Genomic DNA, 18,809 nt, shown 5'->3' on the forward strand with positions numbered 1-18,809 from the left:
CTCCCATGGCCTCCACACACAACTCCCATATAGAGGGTCTGCTGGTGGGAACTTGTGTGCTTCCACAACTCCACACAGAGCTGGGGTGGGGTGGGGCGGGGCTGAGCAGCATGAGAGTCAGGCAATCTCCAGCAGCTCCTTTCACCAAACAACTTCACAAAGGGCAAAAAAGTAGGTCCTGAGAAAGGCTGGGAGCAAAGGGGAGCACGCTTAGGTAGTAAGCAGATGCATTAGTCTAATTGCTCTTCTAAAATTAATGGGGCTTTTTATCTCTGAAGCACTCATATGATTCAGGAAGAAAGATGCTGGTCAGTCGAGGGAGAGCCTGGCTTCCCTTTGGACATAGCTGCCCATTGGTAAAATGATCTCTCCCTCTCTGTTTTCTCTTTTACCTGCAGGTCGACAGATTATGGCACCACCTATGAAAAGCTGAATGATAAAGTGGGTTTGAAGACTGTCCTCAGTTACCTCTATGTCAATCCAACCAACAAAAGGAAGGTAAGAGGCTGGGTCAGTAGGTCCTGAGCACTCCTGCTGGGTAGGTGTGCTGATTAGGGCCAGAGGTTAAGGAAAAAACTCAGTTGTCATGGAATCATTTACAGAGGTCTGGTTTATATGCTGGGAACTTCATAAACGCTGTTTGTAATTCTAACAACAAGCTTGATAGTAATAATAATAATAGTGACAGCAGCAGTGATAGTAATGCCACCAGTAAAACTATGTACCTATGTCTTATCTCAGTTATCCTTACAATGAATCTATGGGATAGAAACTATTATGGTCCCCATTTTGCAAGAGAAGCTCAGAGAGATGAAGTAACTTTCTACCCTGAATCAGATGGTGGTAAGTAACAGATCTAGAATGTAAGCATGGGTTTGCTCAGCTTCAGAGTTGAGTCTTTCCACAGCCTTCCTCTTGCTGGTACATTTTTTGAGAACCCCTTACTCCCAGGGAGATTGTTTCTCCCACGTGAAGGAAAGAAAGGCAGCTCCTGGCTTCTTAAACTTGATCCTGAGCTGCTTCTGAGGCAGAGGGCAGACCAGACTCCTGTGGCACCTCTGCTTCTCTGCTTTCCTCTTGATTTAGCAGCCAGGATGAAATCATATAAGGTCAGACCTTGGCCATGGAAATCTACTGAGAGGAGGAGGCCTGGATTCTATGGAACAATGGGCAGTTTTAGAAAACAAATACTGCACCATGTATTATCTTTGGGGAGATGTGCTCTTTCTCCAGCTAAGAAAGCACTGCTATTTAGAAACGTAGGCAGACATGATTCAAATACATGCACCAAAATGACCATATTAAAGGTCATTTTAATATTTCTAAAAGGCTAAAAAAAAATGGCACCACCAAGCTCTCCTCTTGCAATCTGATTTGCATTCCCCCGTGGTTTTGCCAGTGCTTTCTTCCTCAAGGTAAGCTCAGGAGCGAGCTTCAAACCATTGTGCGGATGTCTCTGATTTCTAACATGGTAGAGTCCAAACTGTGGCTGAGAATTATGACTGTTTATGCTGCTCAGAGCAGAACAGCTTTTACCTGAGCCACTAGCAGAATAATGTGCATCCATAGACTTTCTCCTCACCTCCACCTCCAGTGCCCCTAAGTACACCCAGCAAAGGGAGGGAGCAGAATTGTTGACTTATGGTTCAGCATTGGTGATAGATAGCCAAAGGATCCAGTTAGCTCTAGGGACTCTCAGGCCCTAGACTGTGCCCACTAGCCAAGTGCCAAAGCTTTGATCATCAGGCTGGCTGTTTAGGCACCTGTTATTGATTTTATTTGAGTAGTTTCTTTTTTCTTTGTCCCAAAGCATTGCCATTTTCACATCTTTCAGTATCATTATTTAAATTATTGGATTTTAGAGCTAGAAGAAAGCACAGATTTCACCTAGACAAGTGGTTATTAATAGTTTCTTTTAATTTGTTTATTTTAAAATTAACATATAACATTGTATGTATTTATATTGTACAACATACTGTTTTGAAGTACATATGCATTGTGGAATGGTTAAATCTAGCTAATTAACAAATGCAGTAACTCACAGTTACTTTGTGGTGATAATACTTAATATCTACTCTTATCATTTTTCAAGAAAACAATATATTGCCATTAACTATAGTCATCATGCTCTACAATAGATATCTTGAACTTATTCCTCTTATATAACTGTAATTATGTATTTTTTGACCAATGTCTCCCAAACATGCCTCCCCTTTAACCATTCGACCCCTGTTAACCACCATTCTATTATCTAATTCTGAGATTAACTCTTTTAGATTCCACATATGCGTGAGATCAAATGGTATTTGTCTGTCTGTGTCTGGCTTATTTAACTTAGCATAATGTCTTCAGGTTCATCCATGTTGTCACAAAAGACAAGATTTCCTTTTTTATGGATGAATGGTATTTTATTGTGTCTACGTACCACATTTTCTTCATTCATCCATTGATAGACACTTAGGTTGATCTTATATCATGGCTGTTGTGAGTAGTGCTGCAATAAACATGAGAGTGCAGAAATCTCTTGGACATACTGGTTTCATTTTCTTTGGATATATACCCAGTAGTCGAATTGCTTGTTCATATGGTAGCTCTATTTTTAATTTTTGAGGAACTCCATACTGTTTTCTATAATAGCCGTACTAATTTACATTCCCACCAACAGTGTGCCTAACAGTTTTTGGACTGCAAGTCTTTTACACATGTGATTAAAGTTCTAGGCGGCCTCTCTAGAAATAGGCCTATGCCACAAAAATTTTCATACATTTTGAGGACTTCGTGGACACCTCAGATCCCACTCATGAACCCAAGATGTCCATGGAGTCTCGGTTAGAAATCATTTTTCCATGCCAACAACATTTTACAGATGAGAAAATTGAAGCCAAAAAAACTCACGTAGCCAGATAGAAAAAGGAGCCAGGATTAGAACCCAGGACTCTTGATTGTCAGGCCAGATGTATTTGCATCAGCTCATCTTTTGCAGCTTTTCTTCTTGTACAGTGATAGCGTAGGGGTTCAAAATTGCTTTATGATCTTGAATTAAAGCTTGGTGCCATGTCCTTGATGGGCACATGATGAAAGTTGACTGAATCAAGCCAGCAGTGATGGTTTTCAGTTCTTCTCCTGCCCTTCTCCCTTCTTGAGAAGGAAGCAGAGGCCCACAGAGGACAACTGCCCCACCCAGCCAACTCAACAGGTTAGGAGCAGCCTTGTCAGTTGGTCTGATGACTCCTAATTTAGTGCTCCTCCCATCCCACACAAGTGCCTTGAGCATATTGGATCTCAGTGGGCATATGCACTTTGGGCGAAGCAAGAACTGGATATTTGGCACATGAAAAGTGCCCTACAGCACTGATCTCTGTCTTGTATCTGGGCCACAACAGAATTAATCGTATTTTCATGTAGATGATTGATAGGCCATTTTTGTGAGGATTTTCCTAAGTGGCTCGTGAAGGTTTGTACCTGTTTGTATCTGTTTTGGAATTCATCTGTCATGTATGTTTCCTCTTCGAAAATATCATAATGATGTTTCTTTTTGTCTTTTGCTGTTTTTTTCTACTCCTGACAGTCTGAACTCTCCTTAGTGCAACTAAGAAGTTCTTAGAAGTGATAGAGACAAGGGATGGATTAAGGCAGATTCTGTGGGTTGGAAGGAACGTAGAGTTGAGATTTGGCTCTCACTGGCACGGGGATACCACCTCCATTTATCCTTCCTCATGGTGACATTCAGGCAGTGGGCTCTCAGGAGCCATTTCTCACAGAAACTAGTGCTCAATAAACAGAAGTTAGGCCTATTTTGTTGTCTGGTCTGAGAAACATCACCAAAGTGTAGTTAACTCCCATCTGGGAGGCACTGCCACCCAGAAAGTTAAACATACAGACATTTTCTTCACTCAGATTGGGGAAAAATAAGCAACAGGCCAATGGCATGGATTTTTTTTTTTAGAAAATAGCAATAGAAATTAACGTTTGTAGCCAGGCACAGTGGCTCATGCCTGTAATCCCAGCACTTTGGGAGACTGAGGTGGGCAGATCACCTGAGGTCGGGAGTTCGAGACCAGCCTGACCAACATGGAGAAACCCTGTCTCTGCTAAAAATACAAAATTACCCAGGCGTGGTGGTACATGCCATAATCCCAGCTACTCAGGAGGCTGAGGCAGGAGAATCGCTTGAACCCAGGAGGTGGAGGTTGCGGTGAGCAGAGGTCATACCATTGCACTCCAGCCTGGGCAACAAGAGTGAAACTCCGTCTGAAGGAAAAGAAAAAGAAATTAATGTTCATAAGGGTCCTACATGATCTAAAGTGCTTTCCTCATCATCCAAGAAAAAATGAAATTGGATTCATTTTCATTTTACTAAGTGGTATGTATTGTAATCTGAGCCTCTTGATGTTGACAGTGCACACGTAGTCTACATTCTAACTTTCTCGTAACCAGTATATTCAGCTTAGCAGAAATCCCCCTTCTCCAGCCACTTAGGCAAAATGAAAATTTGATATAAATAAAAATACTCTTATTTGTTTCTTTATTAGTCTAGAGCTCTGGAATCATGTAATGCAACTTCGTTTTTAAGTTTCCTTCTTTACGTCTTCAAGTTTAAACTTATGGTAATATGGATACTCATCTCAGCTTGTGTTAGGGAAGATGGTTTAGATTTGGTTAGTACCCAAATTATCTGTAGCAACCCATTTCATCAGTCAGCCAATGGCAGTAGTCTCTCGTGGATTTTTGAGTTCATCTTGTAGAAGCACTTGCTTTTCACCTAATGAGTTATTTATTTAACAGATGGCTGCTGCTTTCCTTGGAGGCTATGAATACATCAAATGAGATCTGTTGCCCCTGGCAAAACAGTAAATTGAGTTTGTATTTATGTAGTTGCTCCCAAAGCTAATTGTTGATTTTTTAAACATTTTTGAACAACATAAAATTATCCAAATACTGATAGTTAATTAACCATTAAGTTGGAAGGAAGCAGAGGTGTTAACCTGTGTATAGTTTCCTTCTACCAGTAATCATCCCAGGTAGCACTAACTGAGCAGCTACTATCCTAAACTCCCTTTTAAGAGTTTTATCCACATGATCTCTAATCCTCCCAGCCACTTTGAAAGTAGGCAGGGTAAGAAAATAGACTTTGATAAATTACCCCAAGACTATATTGCTATAAATGGTAGATCTACAGCAGCTTTCCCAATGGGTTTATTTTGAGGACAAATTAGTCATTCAGCAATTCTGGGCTTCCTGGAGGTAGCTGAGATTTAGACTGGGAGTACTGTCTTTATCACAGGCTGTGAGCAGGGTATAATCATTTCATCTAGCGGGTTTTATAATTCCCTGTCTAAATGAGAGTATTGATATGAAATGCACGAAGCTGCTTCAGTCGAAGTTGTCCTAGACTGCTGTTCTGTGGCATGGTGGCATCAGCATTATTTTAATGACCTTGACCCACTCTGACTATTTGATGTGAATTTTGTATACCCGGTTGTTTGCCTTTCTCCAGCCATTGGCCAATTAACTCATTGCCCAGGTTTGAGCCCAACTTCCTTATGGGAGCCCAGAATTGCTGAATGTGTCTGGTTGGTACTTGAAGATGAGGAATAGTATATTAGCTCTGGAAGCAGGAGAGTGTATGGTTTGCCTCCCAGAGGAGTGGCTCCATTATGGTGGGGCTAGTAAGCTCTAGCTCACAGCTTCTCCTTCCCCTTGCATGAGATAAACATCCCTGGGTTCCCAGAACTCATTACTGTCAGTTGTTTCTTGTCCTCAGGCCCATGCAGGATGGCAAGTGCCAAGGTCAAGTCTGCTGTGCTTTGTAAAAACAGGCTGAAGGCTTTGTGCCTTAACTAGAGAGGAGCCTGACTCCCATGGGCGAGCTTATTTGAGAATGAATCTTTGAGTGGACAGAGAAATGCAGGCATGTTATTGTCTAATTACTCTGGCTCCAAAGTGACTGCCACCTGCAACTTTGGAGACAGTGCATTGGAAATGGCAGAGAGCACACACTGGTCTAACAGCCAGAGAATCGGACCAAATTACTATAGTTAGAGGTACATGTCTCTCTCTCTCTCTCTCTCTGTGTGTGTGTGTGTGTGTGTGTGTGTGTGTGTGTGTGTGTGTGATGAAAACTATAAGGTCTGACATCAGTATAGGCTAATGAGTTCTTTCTATTGAGCTTCTAATAAGTTCTAGGCACTGGGCTAAGTTCCTTACTACACTTTATTCTAAGTTTTACTATTAATCTCCTGAGCGTGGTAGTTTTATCCTCATTTGACAGACGAAGAAACTGAGGCTCAAGCAGATGGACACTTAATTTTGGAAAATAGCTAATAAGAGGGGGTCCAGGATTCCTGTTCACCTCTATCTGCCCACAGGGTTGGTGCCACTACCACAGGTATAAAGACCAGGTGAGTTGTAATCATCACTCTATTAGTGGTAACCCTGTTGCCTGGGGTTTTCTGTTCATTAGTGTTAGAGGATTAGCAGTTTCTTGGAGGAGGAGGGGAATATTACATCCTGCATTCCTAATTGATTTACCAGTGAGAAGGATAATTACTTTCAGGCTACCCTGCAGAAATATAGTGGGAATTACCAGTGAGATTCTTACAGTGAGCAAGCTGCTTTTGTCAAGCTGTTCGAGAGGCACCACGTGTGTGGTCGGAGGCTGGTTATGCCAATGTCGCTCTCTGGATACAACACATAACCCTGAACTATCTTTAAAATGCTGGAAGACCTTTAACCAAAACATAGCACAGAATTTTAAAATACCAGACTCCTAAGATAGTTGGAGGGTCAGGGAAAGTAAGTGGCAGGGTAACACATTTTCAGTCCACAAATATTAAAGTCTCTTACACTAAAGTAAGGCCAAAAAGGTGGAAAGGTAATTTTAGGCTGTTGAACAATCTTTTAAAAATGTCTACCTCTGAGTAAAGTATGTTGTGAGGGAAGGAGTTTCCTGCTTTCAGAAATGTGCAATTCACCTGGGCAGACAAGATGCACCGAAGAAAATGACTGCTACGTAGACCTAGGTCTCAAATTCGGATGCATGCAGGGGCCAGAAGATAATGGCAAGGAAGATGTGGGCCAGGTAGAGACTTGGAAGCCCCTCTGTAAAGGGCCTTTTGCCATTAGGCTCCAAATGACTGTTGTCATGTGAAAATGAGGGCCCAGCATAGCCAGTTATTGTTAACATCCTTGCTATTATGTTCTGAGTTTTAAAGAGATTTTTCTATATAGATTTTAATATGAAACATCCGTGTTTTGAAATATTTAGGAGGTGGAGTTCAGGGTTTGGGGGCTAACAGGCTGTACCAAATCTACTGTTATCCCTGTTTCCAATTGGCAGCATGTGGCATATTCAGAGTGGTAACTAAGTCTACAGGTGAAAAGTTGGTATTTGCAAAGTGGTCTTTAGATTCACAGGAGAACACTTCGTAGACTCTCTTGCTGGGGACCTGCACTGATACCCTTATATGTGTGAGAGATAAACTAAGTCAAGTGTGGCTTACAAAGATTTCCCTTTGACTCAGAGGAAGCACATGGTTGATCCTTCAGTGCAAAGGGACTTTTTGTGTCATTGTAGGGTAAGACCACTAGAGTAGGAGTAGGGGGCAGATGTCTGCTTTCTGCTTCTGGTTTTGCCCCTGAGCAACTCAGTGTCTTTATATAGGCCACTTCCCTCCCAGGGCTTTCATTTCTCTATTTGTATAATGGCAAGTTTATGTTCTATGCTTTTCGAAGCCCCTTCCAGCTCAGGTCGTCTGGATGGCCACCATTTAGACAGTGTTTTTCAGAGGGCTTTGCAGTACCATGTGATGATCCACATTTAATTTCTGTGGCTCATTGGATAGCCAGTTGGGAATTCCTTAGGAAGTGTAATCCTCATAGCTCTTAGTTATATGACTACATGTTGGCTGGCCAAGCCCTTAGGAAGTGTAATCCTCATAGCTCTTAGTTATATGACTACATGTTGGCTGGCCAAGCCCTTAGGAAGTGTAATCCTCATAGCTCTTAGTTATATGACTACATGTTGGCTGGCCAAGCCCTTAGGAAGTGTAATCCTCATAGCTCTTAGTTATATGACTACATGTTGGCTGGCCAAGCCCTGTTACCCGGGCTATCTTTTCTGAAGTTACAGTTCCTTGGTCAAAAGGTGGGTCCCTGAAACACACTGGCTCTGCTGGTAGAAGTCAGAGCAGCAGCACTACTTGCTGGCACAATTAAGGGGTTCTATCAGCATGAGCCAATGCAACTTCATAGGAGCATCACACGTATTACCCAGGGACGCTTAGCCCTCCTCCTGCAGGCAAGGGAGTTAGAGATGCTGCCTGTTCTGGTAACCCAGAATAGAGGACACCAAGTGTTGCAATAGGGAGTGGGAGCTTAGCTCTGCTGTACCACACTCCCTCCTTCATGGCCATTGACTTAATGACACATCAACCAGACATCTCTCCTCTGTGAGCCTTTCTTTTTCTCTTCATAACATGTGCATAATAACCTGTCTGTTAAGGAGCAAAGAAGTCTCTGTTAGTGCTAGTATCTGTTTCTATTCATAAAGGCAACAAGTGTCTATGATAATAATGACAATGACAGTAAAAATAATAATACAAGAAGGAGCTAGAGTTTTTTGAGAGTTTGCTATGTGCTGAAAATTATCCTAAATGCTTCCAATGAATTAACTCATTTAATACTTCAACAGAAACTCTATGATGTTGGCACGATCATCATGCAATTTGCAGATGATGGATATTTGGTACTGAGATGTTAGCCATTTGCTCAGATTTGTTGCTGATGGTCATGTGCCTTGGTCTAATATGCTCATTTGACTCGTTTCCATTCATATTTAATTCTTAGACTCACTGCATATTGGAGCTTAAAGGGCTCTCGGAGACTGTGCAGACCCTCATTGAACAGAAGAGGCCACTCAGGGACTTGTCTGAGGTCATAGAGTCACTTGCCTCAGAGCTGGGGCTGGAGCAGTTTACTGACTCCTAGTCTAGTATTCTCTGCCAAGCCCATAAGGCTGGTGACAGCTGGAGAATTCTGATCTGATAGAGAACCTTGACTGAGAATAAGGTGAGCACAAATATGAAGTGGTAGGAAAATAGCATTCCACGTCGGTCCTGCTGAATGTCAGTTGTGTCTCTACGGCTTACAGAGATATCCACAGCCTCTCAGTACTCCACTCTCAAAGCCCAAAGGGTATTGCAGCTGGAATCTCATTTCAAATGAACCTGGGTGGGAAACCAAGGACTTGCATTCAAAACTACCCAGAATGGTTGAGCAGCATGACAAAGGCCAAATGGCTTGATAAAGGAACAAGAGGCTGGGTCCCTGGGAGGTGAGCTATCTGGGAAAAGAATCAGGATTTCTGTTTTAAGCCTTTCTGTTAACTAGCTGTATGGCACTGAGAAGTCATTTAAATTCTCTGATCCTCACCTTCTCAATTTGTAAAATGGGGATAAAAGATCACTTACCTGTCCCCTTCTTTCAGAAGCATAACTAGCATGTTAGATATATTGTGTGGGAGGGTTGTTAGCATTTTTTTATGAATTGTTCTTAATACTGTCCACTAGCTCCCATGCCTGGCCAGAAAAATGCTTTAATTTTTTTAAAAAAATTTACTTTAAGTTCTGGGATACATGTGCAGAACGTGCAGGTTTTTTACATAGGTATACATGTGCCATGGTGATTTGCTGTACCTATCAACCCGTCATCTAGGTTTTAAGCCCTGGCTGCATTAGATATTTTTCCTAATGCTCTCCCTCCCCTTTCCCCTGACAGGCCCCGGTGTGTGATGTTCCCCTCCCTGTGTTCATGTGTTCTCATTATTTAACTCCCACTATGAGTGAGAACATGCGATGTTTGATTTTCTGTTCCTGTGTTAGTGTGCTGAGAATGATGGTTTCCAGCTTCATCCATGTCCTTGCAAAGAAAATGAACTCAAAATGCTTTAATTTTTAACTGTAGAACACATGACTCGGTTGTCTGTTTCTCTTTTTTAAGAAAAGTAAATGCCGAATTAGGGGAATTAACATAGGCATGTTGCCTTATGTTAGAATGACCAGGTTAAACCACTTAATTTTTTTGTCCAAGGCAAACATGATATAAGGAATATGCACTACCAGAATAACTCCCCCTGGTGGCAGAAACCATGCTCCAAGCCCATCTGAGGCGCTGACTGCTTTTTGCCCCTTTTCAATGGGCATTGCCCTGATAGTGTGAATCCCATCAATTCAGCAGATGAGTGGGGAAATGAATATTTTCCCCCAAACCTTTAGGCAAAAGTAGGTTTTTGTTTGTTTGGGGCTTTGGGGTTTCTTTTTCCTCTTTTGTTTTTCATTTTTAAATCTTGAATGTTATTATTGAAGGCTGCAGGTATGGCAGGCAATGAGCAGGTGAAGAACCAATGGAAAAGTGTCCCAAAACTGACATGTTAGCTAACAGGCTTCTGAATGAATTGCTGTGGTCCACAGAGGAGGCTGGAGAAGGTAGCAAGGAGATGCTGTATCAGTTACTACAGCCTTAAAACAAAGTTGGTGTCTCTTTGGACTTTCAAATTGCTCCTATGCAGCTTATTTTATTTTTGTTTAATCAAATAAGAGAGCCTTTCCATGGCAAAAAATAAAGAACATATCTAGGAAAAAATGAGAGTTGTAATTTTGTTTGAAAGAAATGAGCTACAGAAACAGAAAGATTGTTACTACTGGGATGGAGCTGGCATCAAGATTGCAGACTGGAAGCCAGGGTCCGGCTACCTGGCTGTGCCTTTAGTGCTGACCGCAGTGGCTGCTGGGCCTCCCCTCCTGAGCTGTGAGCTGCCTGCTTTCAGGCTTCCTTGGAGAGGATGCAGCTCCCAGAGGCTTGGATTTTTAAAGAGCCTCATGTCCTGCCTTATCCAGGAGGCATGCTGCCACTTTGTCTTTCCCCATCTTCCTTGTCTCTTAAAACCAGACTTGCTGACTGCCTGAGAAAGACTGATTGTTCTGCTCATGGAGAGAAATGTTCCCACTTTTGTTAATTCACAGCCATCTCATTTTTTCCTGCTTCATAAATTAACATAGTTACCAAGCGGCTAGAGCAGTGTTTTGGAGATGGGTTTAGGGGAAAAATGTATGAAAGGAAGAAGTAAAAAAAAAAGGAAAAGAACAAAACATGAACCAAACCTCCCTCATTTACTGATTCCACGTCCAAATGTTTTTCTTCTTGGTGTATCCAGAAAAAGAACCAGAAAAGACCCCTTGCACCCCAAAAGGGAAAGTATCAGATCCCATTAGGGCTAAGAAAGCAGAAAGGAGAATCAATGAGGGGACAGACACCGGTCTAGGAGTTTCCATCTGCCTTCGCAAGTGTGACCCAGCAATGGAATGGCTGCGAATGTGCTTCCATTCACACTCATCACTTAAAGGAAAAAGAATCTAGAGTAATTCTTGGAAATTCAGTCTTAAGTCACAAAGTCCCTTTCTCAGCAAATATAGGTATATGGTTCTTTGTATAAATTACTGCAGTGTGCTCTGGCCAAGAATTTATTTAAAGGCTCATTAAAATGATTACTAGTTTTTTCTTTTGCATTTTATTTGAAAATGGGAAGAATATAAACCTATAGCCTGGCTCTTCTCCAAAGTGCCCTTTAGGGTTTGCATCGAGTATATCATAATTTTTTTAAAAATAAAGATAATAATGATTTGCATTAAGATTATCCAGACATTTTAGAGGAATAATAAAAATTAGTCACTTAGTGTACTTTTTAGGTGCTTATGTTTGCTCAATATCTTTTAAAATTTTTATTTCTATTGTTGAAGTTTTTATGTGTCTGTATGTGTGTATATGTGCATCTAGGTGTGTATAAAACATTTTTCACAAAGTATTATGAAAACTTGAGAGTTAAGAAATATGAAAAAATGTCTGTTCCTCTTCCATGTGAACTCTGATTTGGGCTGAACCAAGGATTTAAGGAAGCTTATATTCCTGGATGGCCACATACAATGCTGGTTCCATTTCACTGCCTGGCTCATTTAGCCATCATAGTTGCTCAATAAAGCCTCTGAGAAGGGATTGCATTCGAGGTTAAATGGCAGCCAAGGACACACAGTAATTGTTTAGGCAGAGCCAGTGATAGGAGCAGGAAAATCAAGGGTGCAACCCAAATGAGAGGTCATTGATCTGTATCTTGTGAGAGTCAGGCTGGATAAGAGAAAATAACAACACAGTGAACATTGATGGGGGCTTCTAAGCCAGGCCTGAAGGACCAGTGGAGATCATGGGAGTTTTACACTTTGAAAGCCTTTAAAAAGAAGACAGCAAGCTGAGCACGGTGGCTCACACCTGTAATCCCAGCACTTTGGGAGGCCGAGGCAGGTGGATCACCTGAGGTCAGGAGTTCAAGACTAGCCTGGCCAACATGGTGAAACCAAGTCTCTACTAAAAGTACAAAAATTAGCCAGGTGTGGTGGCGGGTGTCTGTAATCCTAGCTACTCGGGAGGCTGAGGCAGGAGAATCGCTTGAACCCGGGAGGTGGAGGTTGTGGTGAGCCGAGATCGTACCATTGCACTCCAGCCTGGGCAACAGAGCAAGACTCCGTCTGAAAAAAAAAAAAAGAAGACAGTGTGTATCCAAGTCTAGAAGAGTGAATGCAGCACCAAGCTTGAAGAAGGATGTCATGCTGTGGCATAATCAAAGCTGGTAAAAGGTAGAGGCAAAAATCAGGCAGAATTTGGAAGAAATTTTGGGATTTGGAAAAGGAGGGAAAGGAAAGGGCAATCTGATAAGGTAATGAGAGTATAGAGGTTTTAAGCATGGGGTTTTAGCAGTTTCAAGTTGGGAGAGAGAATAGGGTACGACTAGATATTATAGACTCCCAAAAGCCCAGGGATGGAGTTAGGACTCAGGGCAGAAGGACCTGGGGAGCCATAGCAGGCTTCTGAGCAGGGGCTTGAAAGCATGAGACCTGTGTCTCAGGAAGGCTGGCGACCAGCCTCTCAGACTGATGAGATGCCTGTGTTAAGCATCCCACTCTGTCCTCTCTTCTCGCATGCACTGCCCTCACTAGACCTTCTGGGTGTGTTTTCTGAACATCACAAGCAAGAGCAATTTTAGCAAAGTGCTTGGGAAGGCAGGGTGATGTGTTCTTCCTAATGTTCCAATGCACAGCCATATAGCAAATGGATCTCACTGCCCCTGAGGTAGAGATATCTGTAACAAATACAATCACCACCACTGGTGAAAGAAATGACTCGATTTTTTTTTCTTCAACCAAGCAGAGAGATTGCTACTGGCACGCATGCCTCCTCGCCCCCAGTTCGTGCCCCCATTACCAGCCCAAGGTCAGAATGACAGACCTCAGCACTTGGTACACACTCTGCTGGTGAGCGTGTCTGGGCAGTGAGGGCCAAGTGTCCTGGGATCCTCGGGTCTGCCAGATGGCTCAGGGGTGGGTTTGAAGCCAGCAAGTCTCTGTCCCCACATGTTGGGGTCTGAGCTGGCAGGGAAGTCTGAGACATTGGCCTCAGTGACAAATGAAGGCCTCGGTCAGTGCTGCAGCCCTATGTCGAGGGCCTCCTGAGAGCAGATGCAGACAGTCAGCCCTGTCATCCCACAGCATGAATCTAACTCTGAGAAATGGCTTGGGCTGTCTTATGATGACCAAACAGAGGAAAGAAATGAATCAGAGAGGACAGAAGTGTGAGAAATGCATGTGATTATCTCCTTGGCAGGGCGGCCAGAGGTAGGAAAAGTGCTGGTCAGTTTAGAGCTCCTTAATTATTCCTGGTTTCCCCCAGGGCCCAACGAAGTAGTGTGATGTGCAGGAAAGAGCGTGCAGCTCATGCTTGAGTTGCTGTGTGACCTTGAATGTATTACTTGACTTCTCTAAGCCTTAGTTGTTTAATCTGTCAATGGGGCTCACAATGGTATTTTATAAAACAAAACAGCTTTAATAATTAAATAGCATAATGTATATGGAATACCTGGCAGAGAGTAGGTACGACTGGCTTTTCACCAGTTAAATGAGCCTCTCTTCGGCTTTCCCCCCTGCTCAGTGACACCTCCCAGTTCCTAGGCACTCCATATCAATGTAGCTGGCTTTTCTATTCTGGGAGAAGGAATCTATACTTCTTTATATCAGCAAATATATAGAAAAAGTTCTTTCAACTTCCAAAATGAAAACAATAACAAACTCCTCCTGCATCCCTCCTGTTTCATCATTTATTTACCCATCTGCCTGTGTGCTCTGTAGCAGGCAGGGCCCAGTGGCCCTGAGCTTCAGGTGCATCCCAACACTGAGTTGGTCCCAAAGGTTCCAAGCCCTAGACAGCCCTCAGCAACAGGCCAGCCCCATTGTCTCTGGGCTTCAAGCTGGCCCCTGGGGACACAGGCTCTAAGCCTATCCCAGCAGACTCAACCAACAGGTCCATCAATGTGGATCCAGGCTGCAGGCCTGCCAGCCTAAGGACTCCAACAGCAAGCCCACCCATGGACCATGCTAACCAGTCTGCCCAGAATCTCTGGATGGCATGACTGCTAAGGGAATTTCCCCGACAAAGCCAGCGTGCAAAAACTGGAATAAGTACCTATTTTTTTCAGTTACACAGACACCAGAATATAGCCACAAGCATCAAGAACAAACAGGGAAACATGAAATCACCTCATTAAAGGAACAAAATAAAGGACAGTGACTGATCCTAAAGAAACGGACATGTATGAATTGCCTGACAAAGAATTAAAAATAGCTGCTTTAAGGAAGTTCCATAAATGTCCAGAAAATGGCAGAGAAATAATTCAATGAAATGAAGAAAACGATAAACGATCAGAATGGGACATTTAACAGAGTGATTGAAATAATAAAAAAATCAACCAGAAAGAACAATAATTGCTAACATTGTGCATTGTTCTAATAAAAAAAGAGGTATAAGGTAAATAGTTATTCTTAATTTGAGAGAGGACACATTGCAGCAAAAAGACTAAAGCTTTCCAGTTGGGCAGTGGCCAAGTCAGGTTTTGAAACCAGATTGTCAACTTTTAAGCATATGCTTCATAGTAATAATAAAAATAAAAGAAAAATTAATACTGTGTGTTATTTGTCTCTCCTGGCTTAGATGGGTACCATGACCCTCTAGAATATCTCTTTATAAATCCACGAAAAGGAATATAGATGTGGAAAGGGATGTGTTTCCTTCTAGTCCAGCAATGCCATGGCTCCATGCTGAGAAGTTCTGAAAAATATTCCCTGCCGAGAGAAGAAGTCACGGGAGTTGCTGAGTTTTCTGAAACATAGGACAAACAATACACCGGGGTTGATGGGGGCAGTAAATAGCCTTTGGAAAATGCCTTAGTGTTCAATAATTCATAAGAGTAAGCATCAGTGCCAAGCACTGGCATTCCCACTTGGAAGCCCCCATAGGGCAGGGGCTGGCTGGGTTGCTGAGGGCCTCTTTTCACTTGGCCAAGAAGCTACTTTGTTGATATCCTCACTCTACCTCTTAGCAGCTGGGGGCTTAGGCACATCATTAAATACTTATAAGCTTCTCTTTCCTCGTCTGTGTAATCGGGATGATACTAGTAGCCATCTCCTTAGCTGATAGAAGGATTAAATGAGAAATCTTTGCAAATACTTAGTGAGTGACCAACCCGTGGTACCCGTAAGTAAATACTATTTATTATTACTCTTGTCATCATTGTAATCTCAGGACAATGGGCCCTTGAAAACAGGGGATAATTCCATGTTTGATCTACCCATTTATGATGGACACTCAGCCTGGGCAATTATTGCTCTTATTCAGGCATCTGGTGAGCCTTTGGAGAAATGTGGAGCTGGCAAGTGACTGAAAGTTTGTCTGCTTTAAAGCTCTCATTAAATTGATGAAGAAACTGAGTTTCAGTGGGGGGAGTCCCTTATTCAAAGTTACACAGCCACTTGATGGCAGAACTATGATTTTGGAGATCAGGTGTCTGGCTTCAAGCCCAGTATCTTCCTATTAGATTACACAGAAAGACACTGCACAATACAGGCAGAGCTGGGCAGCTAGGTAGCTACAGAAGACCCTGGCATTAGGGCGCTTTGAGATTCTCTTATCTTTGTTCAGTAAACCTAGGGTTTCCAGGGCACTGGCAGCAGAAACGGCCAGGTCAGGCTTTCAAATCATGTGACTCTGGTGGGGAAACTGCCCAAGGGCATAAATAAGGTCTTAAATAAGACCTTTAAGGCTAAGTTGTACTCAGAGCAACCAAAGGCAGCAACATCAAAGGAGAGTCTGAGTCAGGGTTGAATAAAGAGAGAAAAAGTCCAAATTGGAGAATGTCTGTTGATACGCAAAGGCTGAGAAAAGACTCCAAACAGAAATCTCAACCTCTAGAAAGGCTCCAGAAAGACTGGAACCAACTTAGGTGATAGACTGTAAGACAGGCCTGAGAATAGTGTTCAGGACTGAGACTAGGAGGCTATTGACAGCCTGTTTTTATAGGGCAACTTTTGCTTATGCAGGGACAGTAGCAGGAGAGGCACTTGACTGATTAAAGCAGTTAGGCCAGGCCAGACAAGGAGGACAGTCACAAAAGAAGAGTAGCACGAAGATAGGATGCAATTATCCAAAGTGGTCTTTGGCCTGAACCTCAAGTCTTAAATCATCCCAGGGGAGGCAGTGGCAGCATAGATATGCATGAGAGATTTCCTGACTCCACTCTGGACCTTTGGAGAGGAGTGAGCTGATGTCAGAGCAGAAACTTAGTGTGCACGTTAGCTCTGGAAACTCAGCTTGAAATAATGAACTGCTGGCTTCCTGGTCTCAGCTGCCCTGCCTTGATCCCAAATCACAGAACATCAGCATTCTATAGCTCAAAGGAGATCAGCCTTGCAGACCCAAGCTTGTAAAAAGTTATTTTTCTTGGAAGATTTTCTTGGCATTAATAGTTTCTAGAGAACCCGTCTTGCCTCAGCTGGACCCTAAGCAAATTGTAAATGATTTGGAGCATTCCCTACCACTCTCTTCTCTGAAGTAGCTATAAAGATTGTTTCTCTTTAGTCTCACGGCTGCTTGCATGTGAATGTATGCATGCTGAGTGTACCCTGAAGTCAGGGCTGGCACATGGGCCTGAACTATCAACCCCTGGAAGTGAGGGAGAAAGAAGTGGTGAGGAAGTAGGCTGTACCACAGTTATCCCCTCAAAAAGTGACACAGTTAGAACTTTCTATATATCTTCAGGAATCACCACTTTGATCTTGCCAATCCTTACTCAGAAACTTTCAGCAGCTTCCAGGTGTCCACAGGAGAACATCTACCTCATTAGTCTGGTGTTCATGTGGTTCTGTCTACGTTGTGTGATTCTCAGCTTACGTGTTCAGCCTTTTCTTTGTCCTGCTCTATAGTGTTAGTTCTATGCTTTGAACAAGTTTCATTTTAACTTTTAATTTTTATTTTTTAGAAATGAGGTCTGTCTTTGTTGTCAAGCCTAGAGTGCAGTAGAGTGACCATAGCTCACTGCAGCCTTGAATTCCTGGGTTCAAGCAATCCTCCTACCTCAGAGTCAAGAGTAGCTGGGACTACAGGTGCACTTACCACTCCCAGCTATTCTTTTTAATTTTCTTTTTCTTTTGTTCTTTTCTTTCTTTCTTTTTAAAATAGAGACAGGGTCTTGCTTTGTTCCCCAGGCTGGTCTTGAACTCCTGGCTTCAAGTAATCCTCCTGTGTTGGCCTCACAAAGTGATAGGATTACAGACATGAGCCACTGTGCTGGCCCCCTTGGACAAGTTTTAATTATTCCATACCTCAGGCTACTTTCCATAAAATAGGAATCATAATACTTCCCTAGATCAGCAGTGATGCTTTGGCTCTACAAGATACAGAAAACTCTGCCTGAAATGGAAGCATAGGAAACATATGAGTTCATGTGATAGAGTCTCAGGGTAGGTAGCTCCAGGTTGTTAATTCTTTGGTTCAGTGACATCATGGAGGACAAAGTCCTTTCTATCTTGCTGCTCTGCCTTCTAGAGCATTGGTCTTTGTCCTCTGGCTATTTTTTTTTTTTTTATAATGGATGACAAGATGGTTACAGAGGTTCTAGCATCACACCCAGACAGACAGTAAAATGTACAGAAGACGAATAGGAGACAACACATTTTCAGATGGAGGGAACTGCTTCCAGAAGCTCAGAGCTCCCAGCAGAGTACCATGTGTGCATCATGTCAGGACAGGGTAAACCAGGGGAGACAGAGTGGGGCCCAGCCTCCTCTAAGCACAGGCCCACACTGAGAGGGATACTGTAACAAAATACAAGTTCTGTTAGGAAGGTAGAAAGAGGTGCATTGATGGAAGTTATATAGGCAACCACCAATGCCTGCTGCACTGCCTCATAAGGTTCATTTGAGAATCAAGTGACACGAGCCGTGTAAATCATGTAAATGTTAACATCTCTGCTATTTATTATCATTCCCATCTTTATGCTGGGTCTCCCACTGATGTGTGTCCACTCCACCTATCAAAATCTTATTCCTCTTTCAGTGTTCAGCTTAAATCTTCCTTCCTTTTTTGTCTTACTCTGTCGCCCAGGCTGGAGTGCAATGGTGCAATCTTGGCTCACTGCAACCTCCACAACCCGGGTTCAAGAGATTCTCTTGCCTCATCCTCTCTAGTAGTTGGGACTACAGGCATGTACCACCATGCCTGGCTAATTTTTGTACTTTTAGTAGAGATGGGGTTTCACCACGTTGGCCAGGCTGGTCTCGAACTGACCTCAGGTGAGCTGCCTGCCTCGGCCTCCCAAAGTGCTGGGATTACAAGCATGAGCCACTGTGCTCGGCCTTCCTTCCTTTTTGAAATTTTCC

General features: G+C 42.8%; 1 protein-coding gene across 1 annotated transcript in view; it reads left to right on the top strand.

Annotated features, from left to right (window-relative positions):
- SORCS3 (sortilin related VPS10 domain containing receptor 3) overlaps positions 1 to 18,809 on the top strand; it is a 617,030-nt gene that overhangs the window by 272,798 nt on the left and 325,423 nt on the right. The window contains exon 3 of the mRNA XM_016919295.4: positions 399 to 498. Coding sequence (XP_016774784.1) covers positions 399 to 498 — 100 coding nt within the window. The remainder of the gene's footprint in view (positions 1 to 398; positions 499 to 18,809) is intronic.

This window comes from Pan troglodytes, chromosome 8 (assembly GCF_028858775.2).
Source record: "Pan troglodytes isolate AG18354 chromosome 8, NHGRI_mPanTro3-v2.0_pri, whole genome shotgun sequence".
NCBI lineage: Eukaryota > Metazoa > Chordata > Mammalia > Primates > Hominidae > Pan > Pan troglodytes.